The 24,081-nt window shown below is 30.1% G+C and overlaps 1 protein-coding gene and 1 long non-coding RNA gene across 4 annotated transcripts in view; one reads left to right on the forward strand and one right to left on the reverse strand.

Annotated features, from left to right (window-relative positions):
* The window catches only part of LOC142328062 (uncharacterized), a 94,035-nt gene that overhangs the window by 35,614 nt on the left and 34,340 nt on the right, over window positions 1-24,081 (reverse strand). The window contains exon 3 of one of the 3 annotated variants that reach the window (XR_012757178.1): window positions 15,632-15,765. The exons of the other annotated variants lie outside the window; for them this stretch is intronic. This is a non-coding gene — a long non-coding RNA (uncharacterized LOC142328062). Of the gene's footprint in view, window positions 1-15,631; window positions 15,766-24,081 lie in introns of those variants that run through there. 3 annotated transcript variants of the gene reach the window in all.
* The window catches only part of LOC142328061 (leucine-rich repeat-containing protein 20-like), a 53,972-nt gene continuing 33,460 nt past the window's right edge, over window positions 3,570-24,081 (forward strand). Inside the window, exon 1 of the mRNA XM_075371529.1 lies at window positions 3,570-3,999. Coding sequence (XP_075227644.1) covers window positions 3,837-3,999 — 163 coding nt within the window. The 5' untranslated portion in view covers window positions 3,570-3,836. The remainder of the gene's footprint in view (window positions 4,000-24,081) is intronic.

The raw sequence follows: 24,081 nt of genomic DNA on the forward strand, positions 1-24,081 counted from the left end.
AAAATTTTGGATTTAGGACTGTTGTAAAATCTAATTGTGCACCTTCCCTTTTGATTGCAATCGACTGAACCAAAAGCGTCCAAAAAAGCCCAAAATCCTTTTTCTTAACTGCAGTATTAAGCCCTCGATGAGAGAGATTTTCAACGATGTATCATAAACGGTACTCTTATTTTCATCGGTCCCAGAGTTATAGACAAATAAAATATTTGGAATTTACAAGGGGAAGGCACATCGGTTCGAATCCGACTTCATTCCTTTTTTTTACCTTTTTTTTTTTAATTTAAATATATTGATTTTTTAATAATTATTAAAAAATTATTAAGGGATGTAGGATGTAGAGGGTATACTGAAATGAAACGACTAGCACTAGATAGGGAATCTCGGAGAGCTGCATCAAACCAGTCAAATGACTGAAGACAAAAAAAAAATAATAATTATTAACCTCTGATTGTAAAATCAGTATTACAATAAATAATAATTCAATAATAAAAATAAAAAATGGTATGAAAAAAATCAGAAGTTATTAACGAAATAAAATTTTATGTACTTTTAAAAATGCGTATATGTAATTTAAAAAATTCCTTTCGGTACGCCGGATGGCGGACTAGATTTCACCGGGACAAAATAGGGGTAGACGAACTCGGATTGTACGGGCTGGTATCAAACAATACTTTCCATGTTTTACGGACTCTACGTTTTCTCATCGACTATAAGCTATTGTTAAATATATGAAGACTTCCTAGGTTTGATAAATATAGACAATGTTTTCAGAAAGTTTTATTTAAAAACACGTATAAATGTAACAACAGTGATGTTGAGAAGACGATTTGAAAATACAATAGGCCTATATTACCCACATTAAGTATTACAACTTACGTCAGGTAAGGTACCTTGTTTGAATATATCGAAAAGAAAAACTATTACCTTATCTTCCTATTTAGGCGCTTTAACGAATTCCATATTTTACTTAATAAGAAGGTTATAGAAATATTTTTTTTATTTTTTTGTTTTTTGTATTCCTTGCCGTAAGGGTTGGTCATATCAAAAATTATTTCAGACAAAAGTTTTAGGTAATGTTTACAGGATTAACGAATACTTTAAATAGATTTGATACTGCGCCTATTAAGGAAGGTATGATTTTTTTGTCATCGAAACTCCATTTCTTCCACCCCTGAGCCAATGGCTGATGATATCCGAAAATGGCTGATGATACGTTTTAGGTCCTTATCCAAAAAAATACTAGGAACTTTAAACGAATTCGATAATTTACTTAGTAAGAAAGTTATAGCGAAATTTTGTTTTTTTCCAAAAAGCCTCCCCATTTCCACCCCCACGGTCCGAGTTTTCCCATTAACAAACGCGGCCGAGATTTTTGGTCGTTATATTTTATGTATAAATTTGAAACTGATCGGCGAAAAATTACGGTAGTTATCGCGTCCACAAGAAAGTGATATATATATATATATCGACTTTTGAACTGACGATGGGGGATGTGAAACGCGAAGATATGTCGAAATTTTCCGGAAGTCGAATTATGGTATCCATTACAATAGATAGCTTTCTTATTAAATCTGCCTAATAGGCGTACAAGGAAGTCGTGTGGTGTCCACAGGAGCTTTTTTCAGTTCAAAAAATTCTTAAGACAAATAAATTTCAACCTTATGAACTACAACCGGTGGAAAAAATTTCGGGTGGTTATTTTTACCGCAGAGTTAAGTATTGTGATATTATAATGCAAAAATTAAACTTAGACGAGAATTTTTATAATTCGATAATATTTACCGATGAAGCGACCGTGTGAATAAACAAAACTATCGATGTCGGAGCGATAATAATCCCAGATGAAGGTCGGAAGCTCGTACATAACACCCTCAAAGTAAACGTTTGGATGGGAATCATCCGTCGTTGTATTATAGGGCCTTTCATTTTAGGTGACGGTATTACAGGAGATACTTATTGCAACTTGTTAGCCTACAGGATTTAACCGAATATCAGGGGAAATATTGGATAAAAATTAAACAATAACGTACGGTTTCAACAGGTTTGGACGCTACCACGTTATTATCTAAGGCACGACAAATTTTAAACGAACGATTTCCAAATCGCTGGATAGATCGTAGACGAGCCGTAGAATGGCCTGCCCTTCTGGATTACTTTTTTTGAGGGTACCTAAAAACATAATTTTCACAAAACAAAACCTGTAGATATTGACGAATCGAAAAGAAGAATAACTGAAGAATATGTTCGTGTATCATCAGATGATATAACAAGTTATAAACGGATATTACTTGAGGTTAGCACACTGCCAACCTGTAAAGGGGAAGCGTTTTAAACATTTATCGTAGAACGATACGCTTTCAAAATTTATTTCATTAGTAATTTACGATCGAAAAAATTTATTTAGAATTTTAAAATAAATACCGGCATTGTAATATTTAAAGTAAATAATATCGGTCGATATAATTTGTTAATTATTGTTTATTGTACGCATTACGAATGTAAAATGCGATAAAATATTTCACGTTGCGCATTTTAACTCGTTTTCTTGTTAACAAGATTTTTCCGTTATAACTCGATAACGAAGACGTTAACAAGAAAACGGGTATCACCGTAGTTTTACTTGTAAAATTTTATACCGAAATCATTGTCGTATGTCCATCTTGCTATTTAAAAATAGTTAGATTCAATATGGCGGACAAAAATAAAAAACCCACCGTAATGCAAAATTTCTTAGTTACGTAGAACCCAATTTCTTTCTGCCTCCAAATACCTCTCAGATATCCAATGTAAAGCTGTTTCCGTACTTAAATATTACCCGGCATATATATTTAATTTAATTATATTAGATATATTATAAAGTTTAATTTATAAAGAAACATTTCATCTCGATTAGTTCAGCCGCTTTCAAGATATCTGTGCGGTCGTAAAATTATAAACCTTAATTAAGATTTTTATTATTTCCTTTCGCTTTTTTTTTTGAATAAGGTGATAATTAAATAACATTTATATTATCAGTAAACAAAATACTTAAACCGTTATTAACCACCATAGGATCGTTGTAGCACCCTATGTTTGGCTTAAGTTACAATTATAGCGTGTCAGAAAAGGGTGCATTAGATTGTAATCTAACAAAGATTGCGTAAAAAGAATGTAGAATGATTTTTTTTTCTTTTAATCTCTAAATAGATCGACGTGTTTTTAAGCAAAATTGATTAGTCAAAATTAAATTCTGTTTACATTTTTTTTAACTGCGACTCAAAAAAAATCGCTGAGGTCGCCCAACTTTATTTACGGTATACTACTTTGTTAGATAGAACGAGTTAATTTTGTATAAATTAAAACAAAGCTAAACGTATTTGAACTAAAATAATACAAAAATAAATTAAAATAAGTAGATATTTAGATTAAACGGTTTAATTTTGTCGTTTTAAGCGGAGCGCTAGCTGCGTTTGACCTCGATTTACTGCGAACAAGACGACGACGTATATGCGCGAAACCGAATGCGCAATAGAACTAATGTTTTGATCCGAGAAGTTAAAAACAGCTGATCGTATATAAACATAGTAAGAAGCACCGCGCGTCGATTCTATGGTGACAAGCCGTCGAGGCAGGAGTTAAATAATAACACTTAGCAGTAAACTACGGTACCAAGTTGAAAAAAAATAAATTTCAAATTTGTCCGTGTGTTTTAGGAAGTGTTAATAGCATTTTTAAATATAAAATAAAAACAGTTCGCGAGAGATCGTAAAGAAGGTTATTTTATAAAGTACGGTATATTGATTTTTATACTAGTTACATCGTTTAGTTGTTTTTGTTTGTACACGTAAAAAAAAAAAATGCGTCCACCACCTTCATCACAGTTCGGTGCCGACATCACAAACACCGCAAACAATGAAAATAACAACATGCATCCGATGATGGTCTGCAGTAGATTAGCTGGTAGAGCGATCATTAGAGTCGTAGGAAGGTGCAACGAAGCGCAGGAAAACAACAATTTAGGTCAGTAATTAATTGTTTTTTATTACAGTTTTAAATAAAATTGAATTATTTTAGAATGTAAATAGAAATTTCGATTTAATAGACGCCTTTTTTTAATCTATAATCGCAAAATGATTTTTCTTTATAATTTATTATTACTACGTTTTATTCCAATTTTATCTTCTTACTTCAGGAGACCATTTCCGTTTTAAAATTTGGTCTCGCTCAATTTTATCTCAAACGGTCGTATGAAAATCCGACCGTTAATTTTATCCCAACTACCATCAACGTATTCAGTTTGACTGCATATACGTATATATTTTGTGATATAATGAAGCAATCCGAACGGATTCATAAAAATATTGTTTTGCATTATTTATCCCAGACTTTCTTACGGCTTTAATACATAAAGAATTTGAAGTTCAAGAGATACCGATCGATCGTAGCTGCTTTCTCTGAAATTCATAAATTTCATATACGGCTACTTTTCCTAGCAAACCTGGCGTATGATATTGTTATTCTTGAAAATTAGTTTATTTCAATAATAACGTTTGACTTGTGACAGGTCACGTACAATCGGGTTACTCTTAAACCATTTAAGATACAACAAAAAAGAACATAATAATTTGTGTTCACTTATAATTAATATGTATTAAAAAATAGAATAGAAATTTTACCGTATCAGATAATTTATCGTCTTTTTTTATTTATTAAAATTTATTTTTATTTATTTACGTATTAAGAAATAAATGTTTAAAAGTAAAAATAAAAAACACAATAATTAAATTTACTTTAATTATTTTAATAATAATTTAATAAGCGGTTTGTAATTATATATATATATATATATATATATATATATATATATATTACATAAATAATAAACGTATTTACATTCTCTGATTTAATTTAGAATTAATAAATCGGATTACAACGGAAAAAGTGTACGTATATCTCTTATACGATTATAGAAAACGTAATAATTTCGTATATCTGGTTCAGGAAAAAACATGTGTTATTATTAGTACATTAAAAAGTAGGATGAAATAAAACAAAAATTTCTATTAAAAGAGACGATTAAAAAATTGCTCTTTATAATTATATAGTTGATTATTAGTATAAAAATGGATTCTTGTCGATTAACAAAAAATTAAAATATTAATTAAAAAATTTATTGAAGGTTGAAATAGAATTTCAATTATCTTTGTGTCGATAGATTTTGCGTATTTTACTTTACACAAGTGGTGTAATCGAATCCGTAAGGTACTTGACAGGCCAATATTTTTTTTTATCGTTATGTACTTACAGTTTAAAGAGAATTAAAAGGAATTTTAATTTTAAAGGAACCGACTACGGGTTTTGTTACCGCAACTATACATAACAGTTATATGCGAGTATGAAAGGCGCTTCGATTAAGTGAGAGTGTGAGAGATTTACCGCTGTCTGACTAACAGCTGATCAGCTGTTTCTCCGCCTGTTCATTTCCTGTTGTAGAAATAAAACACATCTGTTTTACGACACACATCTTCTATGCGCGCGCATCCACAGACTGGATGTAGCGAATTGTACGCTATTATATCTATCTTTTTCTACGCCTCTAATATTTTGTTTTTTTTTAATACGATGTTTTAATACCGAGTACTTACGATAAAACATCTTTCCTACATGAAATTTTTAGCTGTCATAAATCAAGACTTACTTTCTATCATAAGTATTTTAACATTTCACAAAAAAAATTTCTTTTAAATTTTATAAAATCTTTTTCAATTTTTTTAGGCTTATAACGTGTTTTACGGTTATTAAAAATAAAATAACAAAAAAACGAGTTTTGAAATATCCTCAAAACAAGCACCTTGATATTTAAAATAAATAATTCAATAGGAAAAAATAAACGCTGAAATTATATATATATATAAATAACTTAAATTAATAATTTACTTGACATTTTTTTATCGTGAATTATCATTAAAATAAGAAAAATACTTATTTTACCTTAAAACAGAGTTGAATACAGAATTGAGGATATATTCTAATGGTTTCTGTTATAACAATTTTTTCCACAAAAAAATAATTAGACCATTCGAAGATTTTTTTATTATTTTGTGCTTAGTATAGCATTAATATTATTAAAATATTCGTTTAAAAATGTAAATAAACTTATCATATTTATTAAACAAATAAATAAATAATATCATTATCGCAATTTAAGTATCTTAGTTGATGTTCGGTTGCTAACAGTCTGATTACGTCATCTACCTGCACTCTTTTTATTAAAAATTTAAATTCATCCTTGTGTTTTTATATTTATAATTTACAATCTTCGCTAAAAATAATAGTCATTTACGACTATATTTTTAGTCGAGTAAATAGCGTCTTAAATAGCATGTCGTCCAGAGGTCCCGGGTTCGAATCCCAGTCAGGCATACCATCTTTTCATACGCTACCGATTTCCACAGGGCTGATGACTACTATTAATGTCCTCTCTTTCATAAAAAAATGAAAAGTAAAAGTTATTTATTTAAAAAAAAAAAAGAAGTAACAATATCCACCGCTTCTATCAAACCACTGAAAACAAAGTTTTAATGTAACTCAAGGTAATATTTTGACTTACGTGAAATGTCATTATGCTTCCGTTGACATTTTTATTGCACCGTTTAGAAAATCTTCATACCAATTTTTTAAAAACACAACTTAAAGATTTTCTTTTATAGAAACAATATCACTATATCGATGAACTTTTAGATAATACTTATAAAACATTTATAAAAAAGCCTAAATATTCTGAATCCCACTCAACATTTACGTATGTGCTCAAATAATTTCCATTAAGGCCTTTTGAGTTTGGTCTATAGTTATTTTTTGATATTTAGTATATTCATATATATATATATATATATATATATATATATATATATATATATATATATATATACATTTATATTTTAAATAATTAATAGACTTTTAATCGCATCCATTCTTTTTTAGTTCCTTGTACGAAGTATAGGAAGTATTGTGATCGCCAAAAATTTCGGTTTTCAGATTTCAACGGAAATATCCATTTTGACCACCCCTGAATCAATTTTCCCTAGTTTTGGCGTGACGTTTGTACGTACGTATCTCGCATAGCTGAAAAAAGATTAGCCGTAGGATGTTGAAATTTTGGATTTAGGATTGTTTTAACATTTAACTGTACACCTCTCCTTTTGATTGCAATCGACTGCACCAAAAGCGTCCAGAAAAGCCCAAAATCCAAAAAAATTTGGACTTTTTCTTAACTGCCGTAATAAGCTCTCATCGAGAGCTTTTCAACTATATCATAGTTGAAATCAATAATAGATCATTTTTACTTCCTTATACGAAGTAAAGATAGTATTGTGATAACGAAAAATTTCGGTTTTCAGATTTCAACGGACATATCCATTTTGACCATCCCTGAACCCATTTTCACTAGTTTCGTCTGTACATACGTACATATGTGTCTTTCATAACTCAAAAACGATTAGCCGTAGGATATTGAAATTTTTGGATTTAGGATTGTTGTAACATTTAGTTGTGCAGCTCCCCTCTTGAATGCAATCGACTTAACAAAAAGTGACAAAAAAAGCCCAAAATCCCCCAAAAAATGGATTATCGGTTATTTCTTAACTTCAGTAATAAGCTCTCGTCGAGAGCTTTTCAACGATATGTAATAAGTGCTACTTATTTTCATTGTTTCCAGAATTATAGCCAAACAAAGTTTTAATTAATGAAATATTTGGATCTTACAAGGGGAAGCCACATCGGACTTCCTCTCTTTTTTTAAACTCTTTCCTTAATTTAAATATATTGATTTATTAATAACGATTAACCTCTTACTGTAAAAAATTTTTTACGATAATAATTCAATAATAACAATAAAAAAATGAAATAATATCGGAAATTGTTAATGAAATAAAATTTTATGTAGTTTTCATATTAAAAAAATGTGTATTTCTAATTTAATTGGCGTACAAGGAAGTCATGTAGTATCCATATAAGAATTTTAAATATTGAATAATTTTTGCATTTTTCGATGCTGTTTTGATCAAGGTTTTATCGCGTTTCCTCTAGATCCATCCAGGCAAACGATGGGGCAGTGTTTCTTTTTTTAGCCGTGAAATAGAAATGTACTCGTTCTTGACGCGATTTGTATAATGTATTATGTACCGATCAGAATAAAACATTTATCTATTTTTATTAAAATTGCGGTTTCTTTTTTTTTTATTTCGTGCGAATAGTTTTTTAAACCGAATTAAACAGAAGAAAGAAATTCTCAATTTGATCCGAATGTTTTTTACGCATAATTTTGTAACTACGGACCGATTTAAATGATTCTTTTCTTTTTTTTGTTTGTTTGAAAGAAAATACTTTCCAGATGGTACTGTATAAGTGTTACGGGGATTTTATCATTGAATCCGAAGCTAGACAACGAAACTGTTACTCAACTATGATAGGTTAATCTATTAAGGCCCGTAAATAATGGAATCATGAGGGCGTTATCGATGGCTAATCAACATATTACATTGCACATTAGTTGATGCTTAATTCTAGCTGCTATTACTCGTAAAAATGTTTCATACGAGTGTGCTTTCTATTCCTTATATTTCTAGTTTGTAGATTAATTATATATAATTATATAATCTATTTATTAAATTTAATATATTAATTATATATCAATTCTTATATTTAAATTTTTTCAACAATACTAGCTGCAGGGCGTGTCTACGGCACGCCTCCGCAGCTAGGCCCTCCGGGTGGGTTGCCCTAGCGGGCGCCGTCTCGGAATGGGTTTATTAGGTTTCCAGAATTGATTATCTCTTTTGTAAAAATATTTTTTTTAATAATGTTGATATAACGAAAGTTAAATTACAAATTTAACTCTAGAAATTGATACTAATGAATCGGGATTTTCCGCTAGTGATCGGTACATTCCGGTGCTAAGCTGTGGGAGACACGCACACACACACACACACACACACACACACACACACACACACACACACACACACACACACACACACACACACACACACACACACACACACACACACACACACACACACACACACACACACACACACACACACACACACACACACACACACACACACATACACACACACACACACACACACGCACACGCACACGCACACACACACACACACATACACGTACAAATGCCGTTTAGTAGGGTAGGATTTATTACAATATACATTAAGACAGAATAATTTTAAAAATTTGTTTATTTTCAATCTATTGTTAAGACAATTTTAATCGTAGATGAATGCGGAATATATCATTAATTTTTAATTAAAGTCTGTAACGATGAATGAATTATGTGACCGTAGCGGATCCTGGCCGCTAATATAAAATCTTTCAAAACTCGTATTCATTTACGCTACACCGTTCATTATTTGTATTTTATGATGTAACATTATGTATGTTACAGTATAATTTTATGATTTTCTACGTATTTAATGTGACTTTTACATATTTTATTTACAAAAGCAATATTTTACTTGAGAAACTCGTAAAGCCGAATGCAAAAATTGTTAAATGTCAACGTAAAAACTTGTAAATAAAAATGAATAAATATCATTCACCTAATAAAGCGTATTTATTAAAGAATTCGGCTTCGGCAGTTTTTATACCGCAATTAACAGAGGATAGTAAAGAAAATCTTTTTATTATAAGTCTAGGATAAAAAAGATAAATTTTAACGTTACTGATAAAACAGAATTCATTTACTTTTTGCGTGTTTAAGTTTTATTTATTTATAAAAAATTAAATAATACTACGATTGCGTTTTTATGTTATATACGACAATAAATATGATAAAGTTACCTGCAGTAATGATATGTGTGGATTACTATACTTTGATTTTTTTTTTTTTTTTTTTTTTTGAGTTTTACGGACATCAACCGCTCCGGTCATTAGTCCGATTGCTATTTGTAGCGTATTTGATAGATATTTGTAGCGTACAAAAAAATGTGATGCCTAACATGGATTCGAACCTGGAAGCTCCGTTACATAGTGACTGTATGTAAGGCCAAGACGCTACCACTCCGCCACGGAGATCGGCAAATTATTATTATTATTACTTCCTTGTACGAAGTAAAGGAAGTATTGTGGTCGCGAAAAATTTCGGTTTTCAGATTTCAACGGAAATATCCATTCTGACCATCCCTGAATCAATTTTGACTAGTTTCGGCGTGACGAATATACGTACATACGTACGTATGTATCTCGCGTAACTCAAAAAAAACGATTAGCCGTAGGATGTTGAAATTTTAGATTTCAACATCCTATTTGAACATCTAGTTGTGCCCCTCCCCTTTTGATTGCGATCGACTGAACCAAAAATGTCCAAAAAATTTGGATTTTGGACGATTCCTTAACTGCAGTAATAAGCCCTCATCGAAAGCTTTACAACGATATATCACAAGCGGTACTTATTTTCATCGGTCCAGAGTTATAGCCAAATAAAATTTTAATTAATCTTACAAGGATCTTACAAGGAGAAAGCACATCGGTCCGAATGGGATTTCATTTCCTTTTTTATTTACCTTTTTTTTTAATTTAAATATATTGATTTATTCATAATTATTAATCTGTGATTGCAAAAAAAGTTTTACAATAAATAATAATTATTTAATAATAACAGTAAAAAAGAAGGAAAAAAATTAGAAGTTATTAGTGAAATAAAACTATATGTACTTTTAAAAATGTGTGTATGTAATTTAATAGATGTACAAGGAAGTCGTGTGGTGTCCACAACAGATTTAGTGAAACATCTGATTATTTGATATTAATTGAAAATTGTAATTTAGAATCGTATTAAAATTACATGTACTTTTCATTTAAAAAAAACGTATATATGTAACTTAATAGGCATATAAGGAAGTCATGTGGTATACGCATCATATTTTTTAAGTATTTCCAGCCGATTTCTTTAATTAACGATAAGTAACAAATATTAGCTGATATTAACGCTGAAAGTTTATTTTTATTTAGATAATAATATCGATCGATTTAGCCGTTTAATTTGTTATTGTGTCGTTAATTATTAGTTATTGTTTATTATTATCGTTATTAGAGCGTTGTTTAAAGTTCGTTTTCGTATGCATTACGAGTGTAAGATGCACAACGAGTGTAAAATTCTTCATGCAGCAAGTACCTCGTTTTATTGTTAACTCGATTTTTCCGTTATTGCAACTTTGAAGGCTTATAACTCGTTAACGAAGGCGTTAACAGAAAAAAAGGTTTCACCGTTGTTTTTCTTGTAAAATTTTAAATCGAAATCACGTCTCATATGTCCGTCCAACTTCCTAGTTAAAACGATTAAGTTGGATTCAATATGGCGGATCCAGGACGGTGGACAAAAATTAAAAACCTAACAAAATGCAGATTATTTTAACTACGTAGATTATTTCTTTCTGCATCCAAATACCTCTGACATATCCGGCGTAAAGCTGTTTCCGTACTTAAATATCAGACTGAATACACAGAATTGTACTCTATTTTGCATTTTTAATCGGAAGAGAGCTCAAAACTTTGAAAAATTAAAAATTGAAATAAATACTGGTTACCCGAAATTTTGACTCGCGTTTAGTTTTCCGTATTATATTCTACGTTATCGTAACTAAGAATTTAAAAGATTACTGAATCGTACGATGAAACTTTGTTGCGGTTTTTATGTTAATTTTTTCAAAATTTATGCGATTTCTTTTTATTTTTTCTTTCATAATTAAATCTGTATATTAAAATTAACATAATTTTTTTTTATCGGTAATAATGTTGTTTTTAATTAATTTATTATATAAAAGAACAGAACAGTGTTTTGTAATTACGTAAAACAGATTGCAAGCTAACCAAGCACATTTATAACATTACATTATTAAGTAACTTCCTGTCGAATAATTAATTACACAGTAATCTTATAGACTGTTGAATTATCTAAATAAAAATAAATGACGTTATGAATCGCGTATATTGTACTTAGGGTACCATTATGCGAGGTAACGAATGCCGTTGATGCCAGATGCCGCCACCGTCACTCTTTTTATAATACTTTCACATCCTTTATTACTGAATATTTATTTAAAAGTATAAAAACGTATTATTGTATACTTAGTACACATTTCTTATTGAATAGTAATTATCAAATTAGATTAATTATTTTTTTAAATCGAAAAAAGTTCTTAATTTATAATTCTTATTTCGATTACATCTTTTTACAACTGGTTGCATTTTCTTTCTTTTTCTCATCTTCTTTTTGTTGTTTGCAGTACTTTTTCATTCTTTCTGAGAGCGCTTGAGTTTGCTGTAAATTTTCTGAGCTATTCTTTGGATTTTGTTTTTCATCTAGTTTGCAATCCTCAGTTTTTTTTCAGAATTCTATTACATCTGTTATTATATTTTTCCAATCTTTATTTAGTTTTTCTAGGTCTCGATTTACTTCCCGATGCGATCCTATCTTTATTTTTCTATCTATGTAAAAGTTAAATAATTGTTTTTTAAGCCCGCTGTCGTCACTCGTTCTATAAATATGACCGAAAAACTTCATTCTTCTTTACTGCATTTCCGTTTTTAAATCTTTTATTTCTTTGTTAGAGTTTAGCATATTACCTTCCTCTGTCCTTTCGGGTTCAAAAATCTTTCTAAAGATTCTTCTCGCTTCTTTTAAAAGATTTCTTACGTAAACTTACCTAAACACTCTTTCGCCCGTAAGGTTTCCGGGCAAGTTAATTTTTTATAGCGTTGTAGTTTAACTTTATAGCTTAAGAATTTCTAATTGTAAACATCCGCTTTCTTCACGCGTTTCATTGAATCTTCTAATATTGTTTAAATCAATCCTTTTTCTTTCATCGTATTTTCCCGATTTTACTACTCTAAATTAATCTGATTAGGATTTTTCCCCGTTAATTCTCCTCATAATTTCTTCATTTTTCGTTTTGTTCATTTAATCTTCTTCTTATATCCGCATTTCAAATGTCTCCAATAGTATTCGTATTTTGCATCAAAATAATACCTAAACATTCCCCAAGACGCTTGCTTATATTCTAACTATCTTGGTATAAGGATGTAAATTTCCTTACCCGTCAATATTTTAGTTTTTATTACGTTTTAATTTTTACTTTCACTGCTGTAGCTTTATTGCTGCTGCACCCACAGTTATAAAGGGAAAGTACACAGATCGACTAAAAATTTAGGTATCAAGATTTAATCAGATATCGGTATTTCAAGACCCTCTCGATGTAAAAACACATAAAAAAGTTATCGAAATTTTTGGTAGGTACGTACATGTGTTAGACTGTTTATCGACTAATATCTCCGGTCTTGTTCAAGATAAATTATTTCAAACGGCTCAAAACATTTCTACATACGTGGCGTTTACGTCATAATATTTTGGACAAAATTAAAAAAGCGGGAGGAGTAATTTTGCCGTTTATCATTTTTTATTTTTTTTTATAACGGTCAATTTCCTTATTTCTTTGTTTAGTGCGGTTTTCAAAGTATATTTTATTATTATTTTTGTTTAAAGTTCTCTTTAATAGTTAAAAATAATTAAAGGACTACAGAGAAACGTTATAAAAAGTACCAACTAGCATATTTTAATCCTCGTCGTTACACTAAAGTTTTTAATTAATCTTCAATTTTAACGTAAAAATAATCTGAACGTTAGTCTTATTCAAATCATTTTAATAACGGAATTATTATGACTGCACGAACAACGTACAAATTATATTTTATTACATACAATATAATATCGTTAAATTTTATATTTAAAATGTAGAGTCACGAATTCGCAAGTAAACAATCTTAAAATTAGGATGGATTTATTTTTTAATTAACCGAGAGTGATTAACGTGTATTTTCATTAAAAGATCATCGTCAGCGTTGAAAACATTATCCGCATTACGGTCATTCAACGTCACAACGTCCTCGCATTCGCTACATGAAAAATCTGTATCCTCGCCGAAATCAAATTCTTTCCTTTTGTGGAGCTCAATTTCTCTTAAAATATCTCTTCCGTCGACAAAAATCGCTTTTCCAATTTTAAGAAAACACCGATTCGCAAATAGGAAAAGCTCACGAACAAATAACAAAAAAAGAATGTATTCGCAAAAAAATTATTATTTTACAAGACGATGTCGTATACGACTGGGACTGTAAAACTTTGTACAGAAACAGGTACGACACGAATCGTCTCAGGTAAGGTCGAACTGAGACTTCGCAACACTACACTTCATTTACACTCGTACATATCATTCTCAGAAGTAATACCTGAACGGTAATTCTCGGAGGCTAAACAGGAAAAAGAAAGTTACGACACGTAAACAAAGATGAATTTCATTGTAATACCCGCTTCTGCCGCTAGAGGAAGAGTACAAAGAAAGCTACTGAAGCTTATTATGATGCGACAACAGATGGCACTTTGGTAGAGAAAGATTGACGAAGCTCTTATCGGTACGACACCGACTTGTACATTAAGATAATAATTAATACAGTTGTGTCTCTACTTTTAGTTTTTTATTCCGTAACAAAATTAGTAGAACGAAACGTATCGAATGAAAAAATATCTTTTTCTTTCTCACTAATCATAAAAATAGCCTGGCGGGGCTTACACGGAAAAATACAATATTCACGAAAAAAATCAAGAAAATTAATCGAAAATTTAGTAATACATGTATTTCCGCATTACAGAAAACTGACCCCCTCAACAGTGTCTTTACGTGTTATTTCTTCATTATTTCCTTATTTATATCAAACGGTAGGTTTCTCACCTTTATTTTTTTATGACCGTCTAGTTTTCGCATGAACACAGTTACTTTTAAAAGTCTAACGGTTTATAATAATTACAATAATAAATGTGAAACGAATTAGTTACGTTAAAAAAAAAATTCCTACAAAGTTAATAAAGTCTCAATCTTCGTTGAGTTTTGACTTTTTGTAGACGGTGCTAAAAAAAGTACTAATTAAGAACTCAAAAATTATATTATTAATGTTCTTGTAATTAATCGTTTAGAAAGTTTCACTTCGGTCTCTGTGACATAGCGGTAGAGTCTCTGCTTTACATGCAAAGGTTCCCAGTAACATTCCTAGTTAGGAGCGATATTTTTTTCACACGTTACAAAATTCATTATAATTTGTTATTATTATTCGGGTAGCAATCTGTCGGTGCTAATTACGAACGAGTCGATAAATTTCCGTTGATTTTTAAAACTTTAAATATAAGTCTTAAAAAACAAAATAGTCGCATTTGTAAACCAATAATTTTGTTGCCGTAACAGGTAGAAATAATTTTAATTTCTTAACTAATCCAATATAATGTTGTATAATACAATATTTGACCGAGTTGATTTTTATTTGATGTACTCAACGTTTTTCCGCGTACGATAAGGTAAAGGCATTAACACAACCAGGTAGCCTCTTATAATGCCTTATACGGTACCACATTTGAGGTCAACATTGTCGTGTCCTACCTGTTAACCTTGTCATTATAATAACACATAATAGTAATAATAATAATAATAATAATAAAAGTAATTTTGTTTAATTCTTTTAAAGTAATATATCATCAGCATTTGCAGTTTATTATAATGAAATAAATAAAATTTATTTAAATTTTTCCCATCTATTTTTTCTGTATGAATTTTACAACTGATTTAAATTTGTTAATTTTTTTAAAACTTCTTTTCTTGCCATAAATAATTTGACTGAATAAACAAACAGTTTCATTCTTTTCTATACTGCTCTTTCTACACTCTGGAAACAAAAAAAAAATATATATATATATAGAAAAAATATTTTAATTTTTACTTTTCGGGAAGAAGGAAAGTATGGTAATCAGTTAAAAAAGGAGTATGAGTTTTTTTTTCATTTATCGACGTTTCATGACCCAGGGATCTCAAAAAACAAAAAAAAAATGGGGAGGGTGGGTAATGCTCGTGTGTGTACTTGCCTCAGCGTGTTGAAGCTTAACTTTTGACTGGATGAACCGATTTGATGAAATTTGGCACAGAGACTCTTGTATATGGGACAATCATTGGTAAAAGTTTGGGGGTCAAAATATCCAGGGGATGTGGTAGATAGTTCCGTCGGTTCAATTTTCTCAAAATTTTGCTCTACTTAACCTCACTTTATACTAAGGTCAGTAGATGCGTACATGCTTATCTTAGCATTTAAATAAAAATGTTGCCCCTAAATTCTCCTCCTTCCCTAAAAATCGCAAAAAGAAATGTTTTTATTTATTCCATATTTTTTTACGTCTTCCTAAGTATTGTAGTAATGAAACGAACCGAGAAATAAATACTTTGTGCCAACATTGAAGGGAGGGGAACGATCAAAAATTGAAAAAAATTGATTTTTGCATTTTTTAAAGTGTTTTCATATATTATCATTTTTTTAGTATATAAGAATAAATAACTAATTACAGGAAAGTATAACAAGTTCGTTGTCAGATTTATTTTTTATTTTCAAATTGAATATCTCTCAGGGCATTTAATTCAGTCCATTTACTGCCTTTTACTGCTAATTTTTTTTTTACCAAAAGAACATTGTCAATAATTAATTTTGTTTCTCTCCTTGGATTTTTACACCGTTCTTAAAATTATTCTCGATTACATTATCGTTCTTTTTGAGTTGAAATGCTACTAGGTCGGAAGTTATCTTTCTTCATCTTGGATTCATATTAAAATGTAATTAGAGTTGATAAAGACCCAAAAATAACGACAAAAAACCATCTACATTTTTATTATTTTAATGAGTTTTAATAATATTTTTAAAGAAGTAAAATATAATTAAATTAATACACTTTATAAAATATAAATCTATGGGAATCTTAGAGCTGCATCAAACCAGTCAAATGACTGAAGACAAAAAAATAAAATAAAATATAATAATAAATAATAAATTTTTGAGCCGCTAAAACATGTTTTTATGCGATCGTTTTCCTTTGTTAAAGGTGGAGGGCATGATAACATGTATATGTAATATTATTTTACAGGACAACCGTGCATTTCCTCTTAATTCATTTTAAATTACTAAACTTCCGTTATCCACCTGTACAGCCTACATTAATGTCAAACGTTATTCTGGCATTACCATCTCATTTATAACTAATATTTTTTACATATCAGATACTGCGAAAATCATGTGTTTTCTTTTAGTTTTATTTTTATTTTTACACTTTGCAAACTTTCTTTTAAATCTACCGTAAATTTGAAAAATAAAATCAAACATAGGCTGGCTTAAGCGAGATGGAATACCCTTTTTTTATTTTTTTATTTCATTTATCGTAATATTATACCGCCAATCTTTATAACAGACGGCAACGCAAAAAAAAAAAAAAAATTTCTGCCCAAATGTTCAATGAAATTTCATATTATTTCTTGTCAAAGTTTAGAAAGGTCAGTGATCGCAGGAATGGATTTCTAGACCGGTTACCTATCTGTCACAGAATACTATTGATCTTCACGAACTATTAGCGGTGCCGATATTACTTCAGGCATCAATAGGTAGAACTACTGCGCATCTATGCGTTTACACTTTTTAAACTCGACTAATAATACTTACTTTTCCTAACAAATGAGCTTTGCCTTCTGATAGAATTTTGTAAGTTGTTTTATTATAAAAATAAATTAATTAATTTTGATCTCCCACTTTTGACTGCTCATCGAGAGGTTGTATAAACAACTTCAAATTTTCGGTTTTTTGTTTTTCTTTTCTAAAATATATATATATATACTAATTTCTGTAGTAACTCTTACCGCCGATGATGATACCTTGACAACCGAAATGCTCATTTACCTAATATTTTTAATTTGTATCTTTATCCTAATTATTATACGTAAAGCAATATCAGAAAATCTACATCCTTGTCGTAAGCTACAAAATCTAATATATAAATGAAAAATATCTTACCTATTTATCGCAAAAATTCCAGCCGATAAAAGGCTGAAATTCTTAAATCAAGTCCTTTCGAGTTCTACGATTTCCGACTTATTAGACGATTAAAAAGTTACTTCAACCCCTTTAAAAGTACTTTAAATTTCAAATCGATAGATTATTACCGACCGATCGTTAAAGCATACACACAAGAATTAAGCTTTTGCCTGTTCCAGACTCACAATGGGCTAATACCATCTTTTACGTGGACTTCCAATGTCTCTCCTTCCGTGCGGCTGATAATTCTGTAATCGTATGGGAATCTTATTATAAGACATTCTGTCCAGGTGTTGCTTCCAACGATCGCTGTAATCTCTCAACCTTTCATTCAAGCTATAAATATCCGATTCGATTCTTATTACTTCGTTCCGTACACAACCTAATCTTTTGATGACCTTCGGCCTCCTTAAAAATCTCATCTGTGCCGCTTGTATCTTACTTACTAGTCTTTTTATGGTAACCTATGACTTGCTTTCATAAAGAAGAACTAGGATGGCTGTAATCTTATAGAATTTCAATTATGCTCTTTCCTAGCTCTCTTATTCAACGTCCTGCTTATTGTACCACACACGGTTTGGAATTTATTTACTTTCTTTTCTATCTGTATCAAAGCCGACATTACATCCCAGATAACTGCAGTGAGATACTTGTTCAAGACCGCATTGTCCAGTACTATTTTTGAATGAACCAGAACTTAACGCGTAACTGAATGTTATAATTTTTGTTCTGCTAACAGAAATTGTGAGATTATAAGTCTTGCATAATTCATTCAGTGTATAATTTGCAGGTCAAGTTTGGCTTTTTTTGTTACCCATATATTATCTGCAGACAGTAAACCATTCAGGCAGTTGTCCTTATCTAACACTATACCAGAACTAACAATATATTTCCATTTCTTGAAAATGTAGTCTCTCTCTCTCTCTCTCTCTATATATATATATATATATATATATAGCTATATTAAATAAAGTAGATGAAAAACTGCACGCTCGTCTTATTCCCTGATTAACAGTTATACCATCTAAACAATTCCTCCTAGTATTGATCACACCCTGCGTGTTATGTTTATACATACTTATAACTGCCTTGACTCTTTCCTGTAAAATTAGCCAGAGTGAAACGTTTGACTTTGTCAAAAGCCTTTTCCAAAATTAATAAAGGCCATGCGCATCTCTAGATTATATTCACATCGTTTTTCAATAATTTTTTTTACAACAAAAATTTATCTGCGCATTAACATACAATCCTAAAGCCATTCTGTTCCTCACAGAGGGTTGCTTCTGTGAGTTTGTGAGATTATGGCAAACTCACAAAATTAAATTTGGTGAAATTTTTTTTATACTTTTTAAGATAAACGGTTAAGAAAAATAGATGGACACTATGTATACTCGCTGAGATAGATTTAGAAACAAATTTTCAGGAAAATATTACATTAACATTTTTTTATTTAAGCATTTTGATCAATTTATATATTTCCTTTTTAGTTCAAATAAGAATAGTAATATTAAAAAAAAATGGCATTTTTATTAATAAAATAATTTAGCGAATCAAGGTTATCTTGTTAGTATACAGTAAATGTCAATTATATATATCAGTAAATTTCAGTCGGTTGTTAATTAAAAAATATATTATAAAAAATAACCTCCGTTTATAGTGTACATAATAATTCTCATGACAGTTACTTTGCGGTTATTTTTTGGATTTAATATCTTTAGATATACTTTTAATCATATTCCATTTGCTTTTTGTTTTCACTAGGGACACGATTATTTTATTTACTTCAATTTTTTTTCAGTTTCTTTTTCTTCTAAAACTCCTTCATAGTTTCCTGGTATTTTTCTTTTGTTTCTTCTTTGCTGTTGTTTTTGTTTTTCCTAGGAACCTGTAATGTTTTGGAATTTTTCTCACGATGTTGAACGTTCTTTGATGTCTTCTTTTGTTATTTTTCAATTCTTCCCTGACTCTTTCAGTTTCTCTGATCCGGTTTTTAAATTTTAAATCGTGTAAGTAGCCTGTTAGGATTCAAAGTTTACAGGTGACATAGAAGGTGATTCTTCTTTTTCTGATTACATCATTCTCTAGGCGTCCAATATTCATTATTGTGTCTTCTTTCTTTTGTATTTTTCTCCGTTTTTTATGAACCTATGATCTTTCTTGCTGAGTATTCTTAATTCTTTTGTTTTCAGTTTTTATTTATTTACTGACTGCAGGACGTGCCTACGCAGCTAGGACCCCGGGCAGGTTGCCCTGGCGGGCGGCGTCTTGGAATGGGATTATTAAGTGTTCGAAAATTGATTGCTTCTTCTGTAAAATATTTTTTTTTGAACGATGAAAATTGACATAACCAAAGTTAAATTAGAAATTTAACTCCAGAAACTGATCCTAACGAATCGGCATTTTCCGCTAGCGATCGGTACATTAAGGCGCCTACTTTTTGGTTATAGTTCAGTACGTACGTACGTTTGGTTATAATACGTTTAATTTAAGAGTGGTTTTTAAAAAGTTTTTTTTTAATATGTTTTATTTTCTACTTTTTAGTCTTCATAAATGTATACTTTACAGCTGCGCTAGCGCACAGGTTTCAGCGTATGTAGCGAAATATCGCATCGGTACGTTTTACGTCGAGTGAGTGCAATCAAAACACGGGGCTAAACGATTTAATTTCCGGATAACCAAGATCCGGTCGATCAAGAGTGTACCCGATGCGTTAAACAGTTAGCGCTCGACCTGCTAATACATACGCCGTTTGAATCATAAAAATCGGACGAGCGGTTGCCGAGATATTACGGTGGCACCCCCTCCCCGATTTCCGAACGGCGACCCGGGGGCATCTGATGGGAACCACTAGGAGCGGATGAGGTTATCGTCCAGGGGGGTTGAGCAAATTTTTCAGAGCACAAGGATCGACCGTTTTCAAGATATTTGTGATTTTCGTCCGAAAATTCGGATCCGGTTAAAAAGTACTAAATTTTTCCAAACTTCGATATATATTTCGCATCTATATCGATATATATATCTATTACTATATATCGATATACCGTATATATATATATATATATATATATATATATATATATATATATATATATATATACATGTTCTTTGAGACATTCCAAATGTATTACAGTTATTTACTTTTTTTTTTCTATACTGTAATAATGTTATGAAACTTTTACCTACAGATATTTTGTCGGTCGTGTGTGTGTGTGTGTGATCATGAGATTTGATATACGGGTGGAAGGAAATAGTGTTCTATATATTATATGAACATCGTGCGAATTACCTTATAACAAACAAACAAAACTCGATTTAATGTAACATATATACATACTGTAGTATAAAACAGTGTGTAAAAACAACGTACCATGACGTGTAGTAACATCGAATTTTATAACAATTAATTAGAGTACTTTTAAAAAAAAATAATTATCATTATTTTAATTACCGTATGTCGGTTAGAAAATATTAACGAAGCTAAGATAATAAAAAATATGTATACAACAACAACAATAATAATAATAATAGTACTATTAAAAAAAGTTCCATCACTTTCCCTTTAACTGTCTGCGGTCGATGAACAACACAAGTGTTATTAGTACGTCTATATATAAAGAGGGGGAAGCGGGTGGCAAGCTCACGGCACGAAGTTACCTGTAGAATTCCAGTGTGCGGAAGGAAGAGTATTTTATTATACGGTTGCCGTTGTCCCACATATAATATTATTAAAATTTTGTTATTACATAATCTAAAAAAGAAAAGGAAGATCGATAACTTTTTCTCATATAGTATATTACACTGTTATGATAAATGAGTTAACACGTGTCTCATACAGAAGAAAGTTTTCTAAATATAGGGCATTAGAAAAAAGAATGTGCATTTTTCTAAATTTTATCCGAATTTAAATAAGTAGAAAAATTTTAAGTTCGGCCAGTACTTTCATTTTATTTTATTTTTTTAATTTGACTTTTTCGACGATAATCATTTAAAATAAAAAACTAAGATAAAAAAAAATTAAACGTCTAAAGAAATTTTAAAGATAAAATAAACATGATAATATTTAAAAATTAAATACTTTGTGCATGACCAACAAAAATTTAATTGTAACAGTTCTGTGCATCCTCAACGACGACAGAGTCCGAGAACCTCAAAAAAATAAACATTAAGACATTTAAAAATGAAATACTTCTTCGACTCGTATTTATCTCTGAATAAAAAGAGACTTTTAAATAATAAAATACATAATGTTATTTTAAACGTACAGAAATAATTCAAATCCAACATAAATCTACAACCGCATTCTAAAAATACATACCTAATTAAAAAACCCGCGAAGCGTTGTACAACTTTTCCGACTCGGCTTTGTCCTTAATAAATTTTTATTTCAACCGCTGCACTGAAGATTTTTTAAATATTAATGGCTTAATTAAGTAATATTTAAAATACAATTGCGGAAAAGATCAAAATATTCAGTAAAAAAAAATATGCGTCCGATTTCACTCCCACGATCAAGCGACGTTTTTAACCTAAAAATTATGCAGTTTTAAATGTATAATTGAGAAACAATTAAAATTCTTACTAAAACATTTTGGGTCCCGGTTGACTTCCTCGGCCGAACGAGGGTTTAACATCAAAATTTTATTGCATTTATAGTATTTTGCTGATAAAAAAAAAATATTCAATAAAAATTGAGTTCCGTTTAATTTCCTTGCTCGACAGGTATCTCATAACATTTCAACTTAAATAAAGTATCAGAAATTATAAAAAATTAAAAAAACGTTTTTAATCTTTAAGTCGTGTCCCATGTTTTTACTTCCTTGCGATCGCGAAAAATTTTGGTTTTCAGATTTCAACGGAAATATTCATTTTGACCATTCCTGAATCCATTTTGACTAGTTTCAGCGTGACGTCTGTACTATACATGTATTTCGCATAACTCAAAAATGATTAGCCGTAGGATGTTGAAATTTTGGATTTAGGATTGTTTTAACATTTAACTGTACACCACTCCTTTTGATTGCAATCGACTGCACCAAAATCGTCCGAAAAAGCCCAAAATCTAAAAAAATTTGGACTTTTTCTTAACTGCCGTAATAAGCTCTCATCGAGAGCTTTTCAACTATATATAATAAGCGGTACTTATTTTCATCGGTTCCAGAAATATAGTCAAATGAAATTTTAATTAATGAAATATTTAGATCTTACAAGAGGAAGGCACATCTATTCCAATCAGACTTGAGCTTCTTTTTTTTTTAATTTAAATATATTGATTTATTAATAATTATTAATCTCTGTAAAAAAAATTACGATAAATAATATTTCAATAAGAACAATAAAAAGAAAAATTATGAAAAAATATCAGAAATTATTAATGAAACAAAATTTGATGTACTTTTCATTAAAAAAAAATGTGTACATATTATTTAATAGGCGTACAAGGAAGTCATGTGATGTCCACATCATATTCTTTATATTAAAACTAGATACTGTCAGATTTTCAATATTAAAAATTGAAGTTTAAAAAAGTTATGTATTATGTGCTGATACCATATTTAGTCAGACCCCTTGTTTTTTTTTTCTTTTTTTCTTTTGTAGGTTTAAAAGTTTATCGGAATAATTATTTACTTCAATAAGTCGGCCCGATTTGGTGCAATGTTAACAAGGTAACAAAAAAATATATATAGTTTACTAAAACAAAATATGTGTCCCGTGAGGTCCACTTCTTCGATGGGATCGAAAATCAGGCCAAGGTGGAAAAAAAAAAATATATATATATATATATAGAGAGAGAGAGAGAGAGAGAGAGAGAGGGAATGAGAGTAAAAAGGAATGATCAAAATCGGTCTGTTCATTTGGAGAAGAGTTGCTTTGAAAATATATATTATAAAAATATTTATATTCATATTGGCTGATATGAGATCTGCGTGTTTCTTTTAAAAATTCGATTAAAGATAAACATTTATTCAATTAAATTATAAACTGTCGATCAGAATAATGATTTTTAATGCAAGGCATCGGTTATTCGACGGATGTGTGTTCTCTCATCTTAGTGCAGACTTAATAAACGTTTGTAGTTGGAATCCGCTCTGAAGTATTTAAACGATCTAATCGGTATTCTGTTTACATTACTGATTCCGT

Source organism: Lycorma delicatula, chromosome 7, assembly GCF_047948215.1.
Source record: "Lycorma delicatula isolate Av1 chromosome 7, ASM4794821v1, whole genome shotgun sequence".
NCBI classification, from domain to species: Eukaryota; Metazoa; Arthropoda; class Insecta; order Hemiptera; family Fulgoridae; genus Lycorma; species Lycorma delicatula.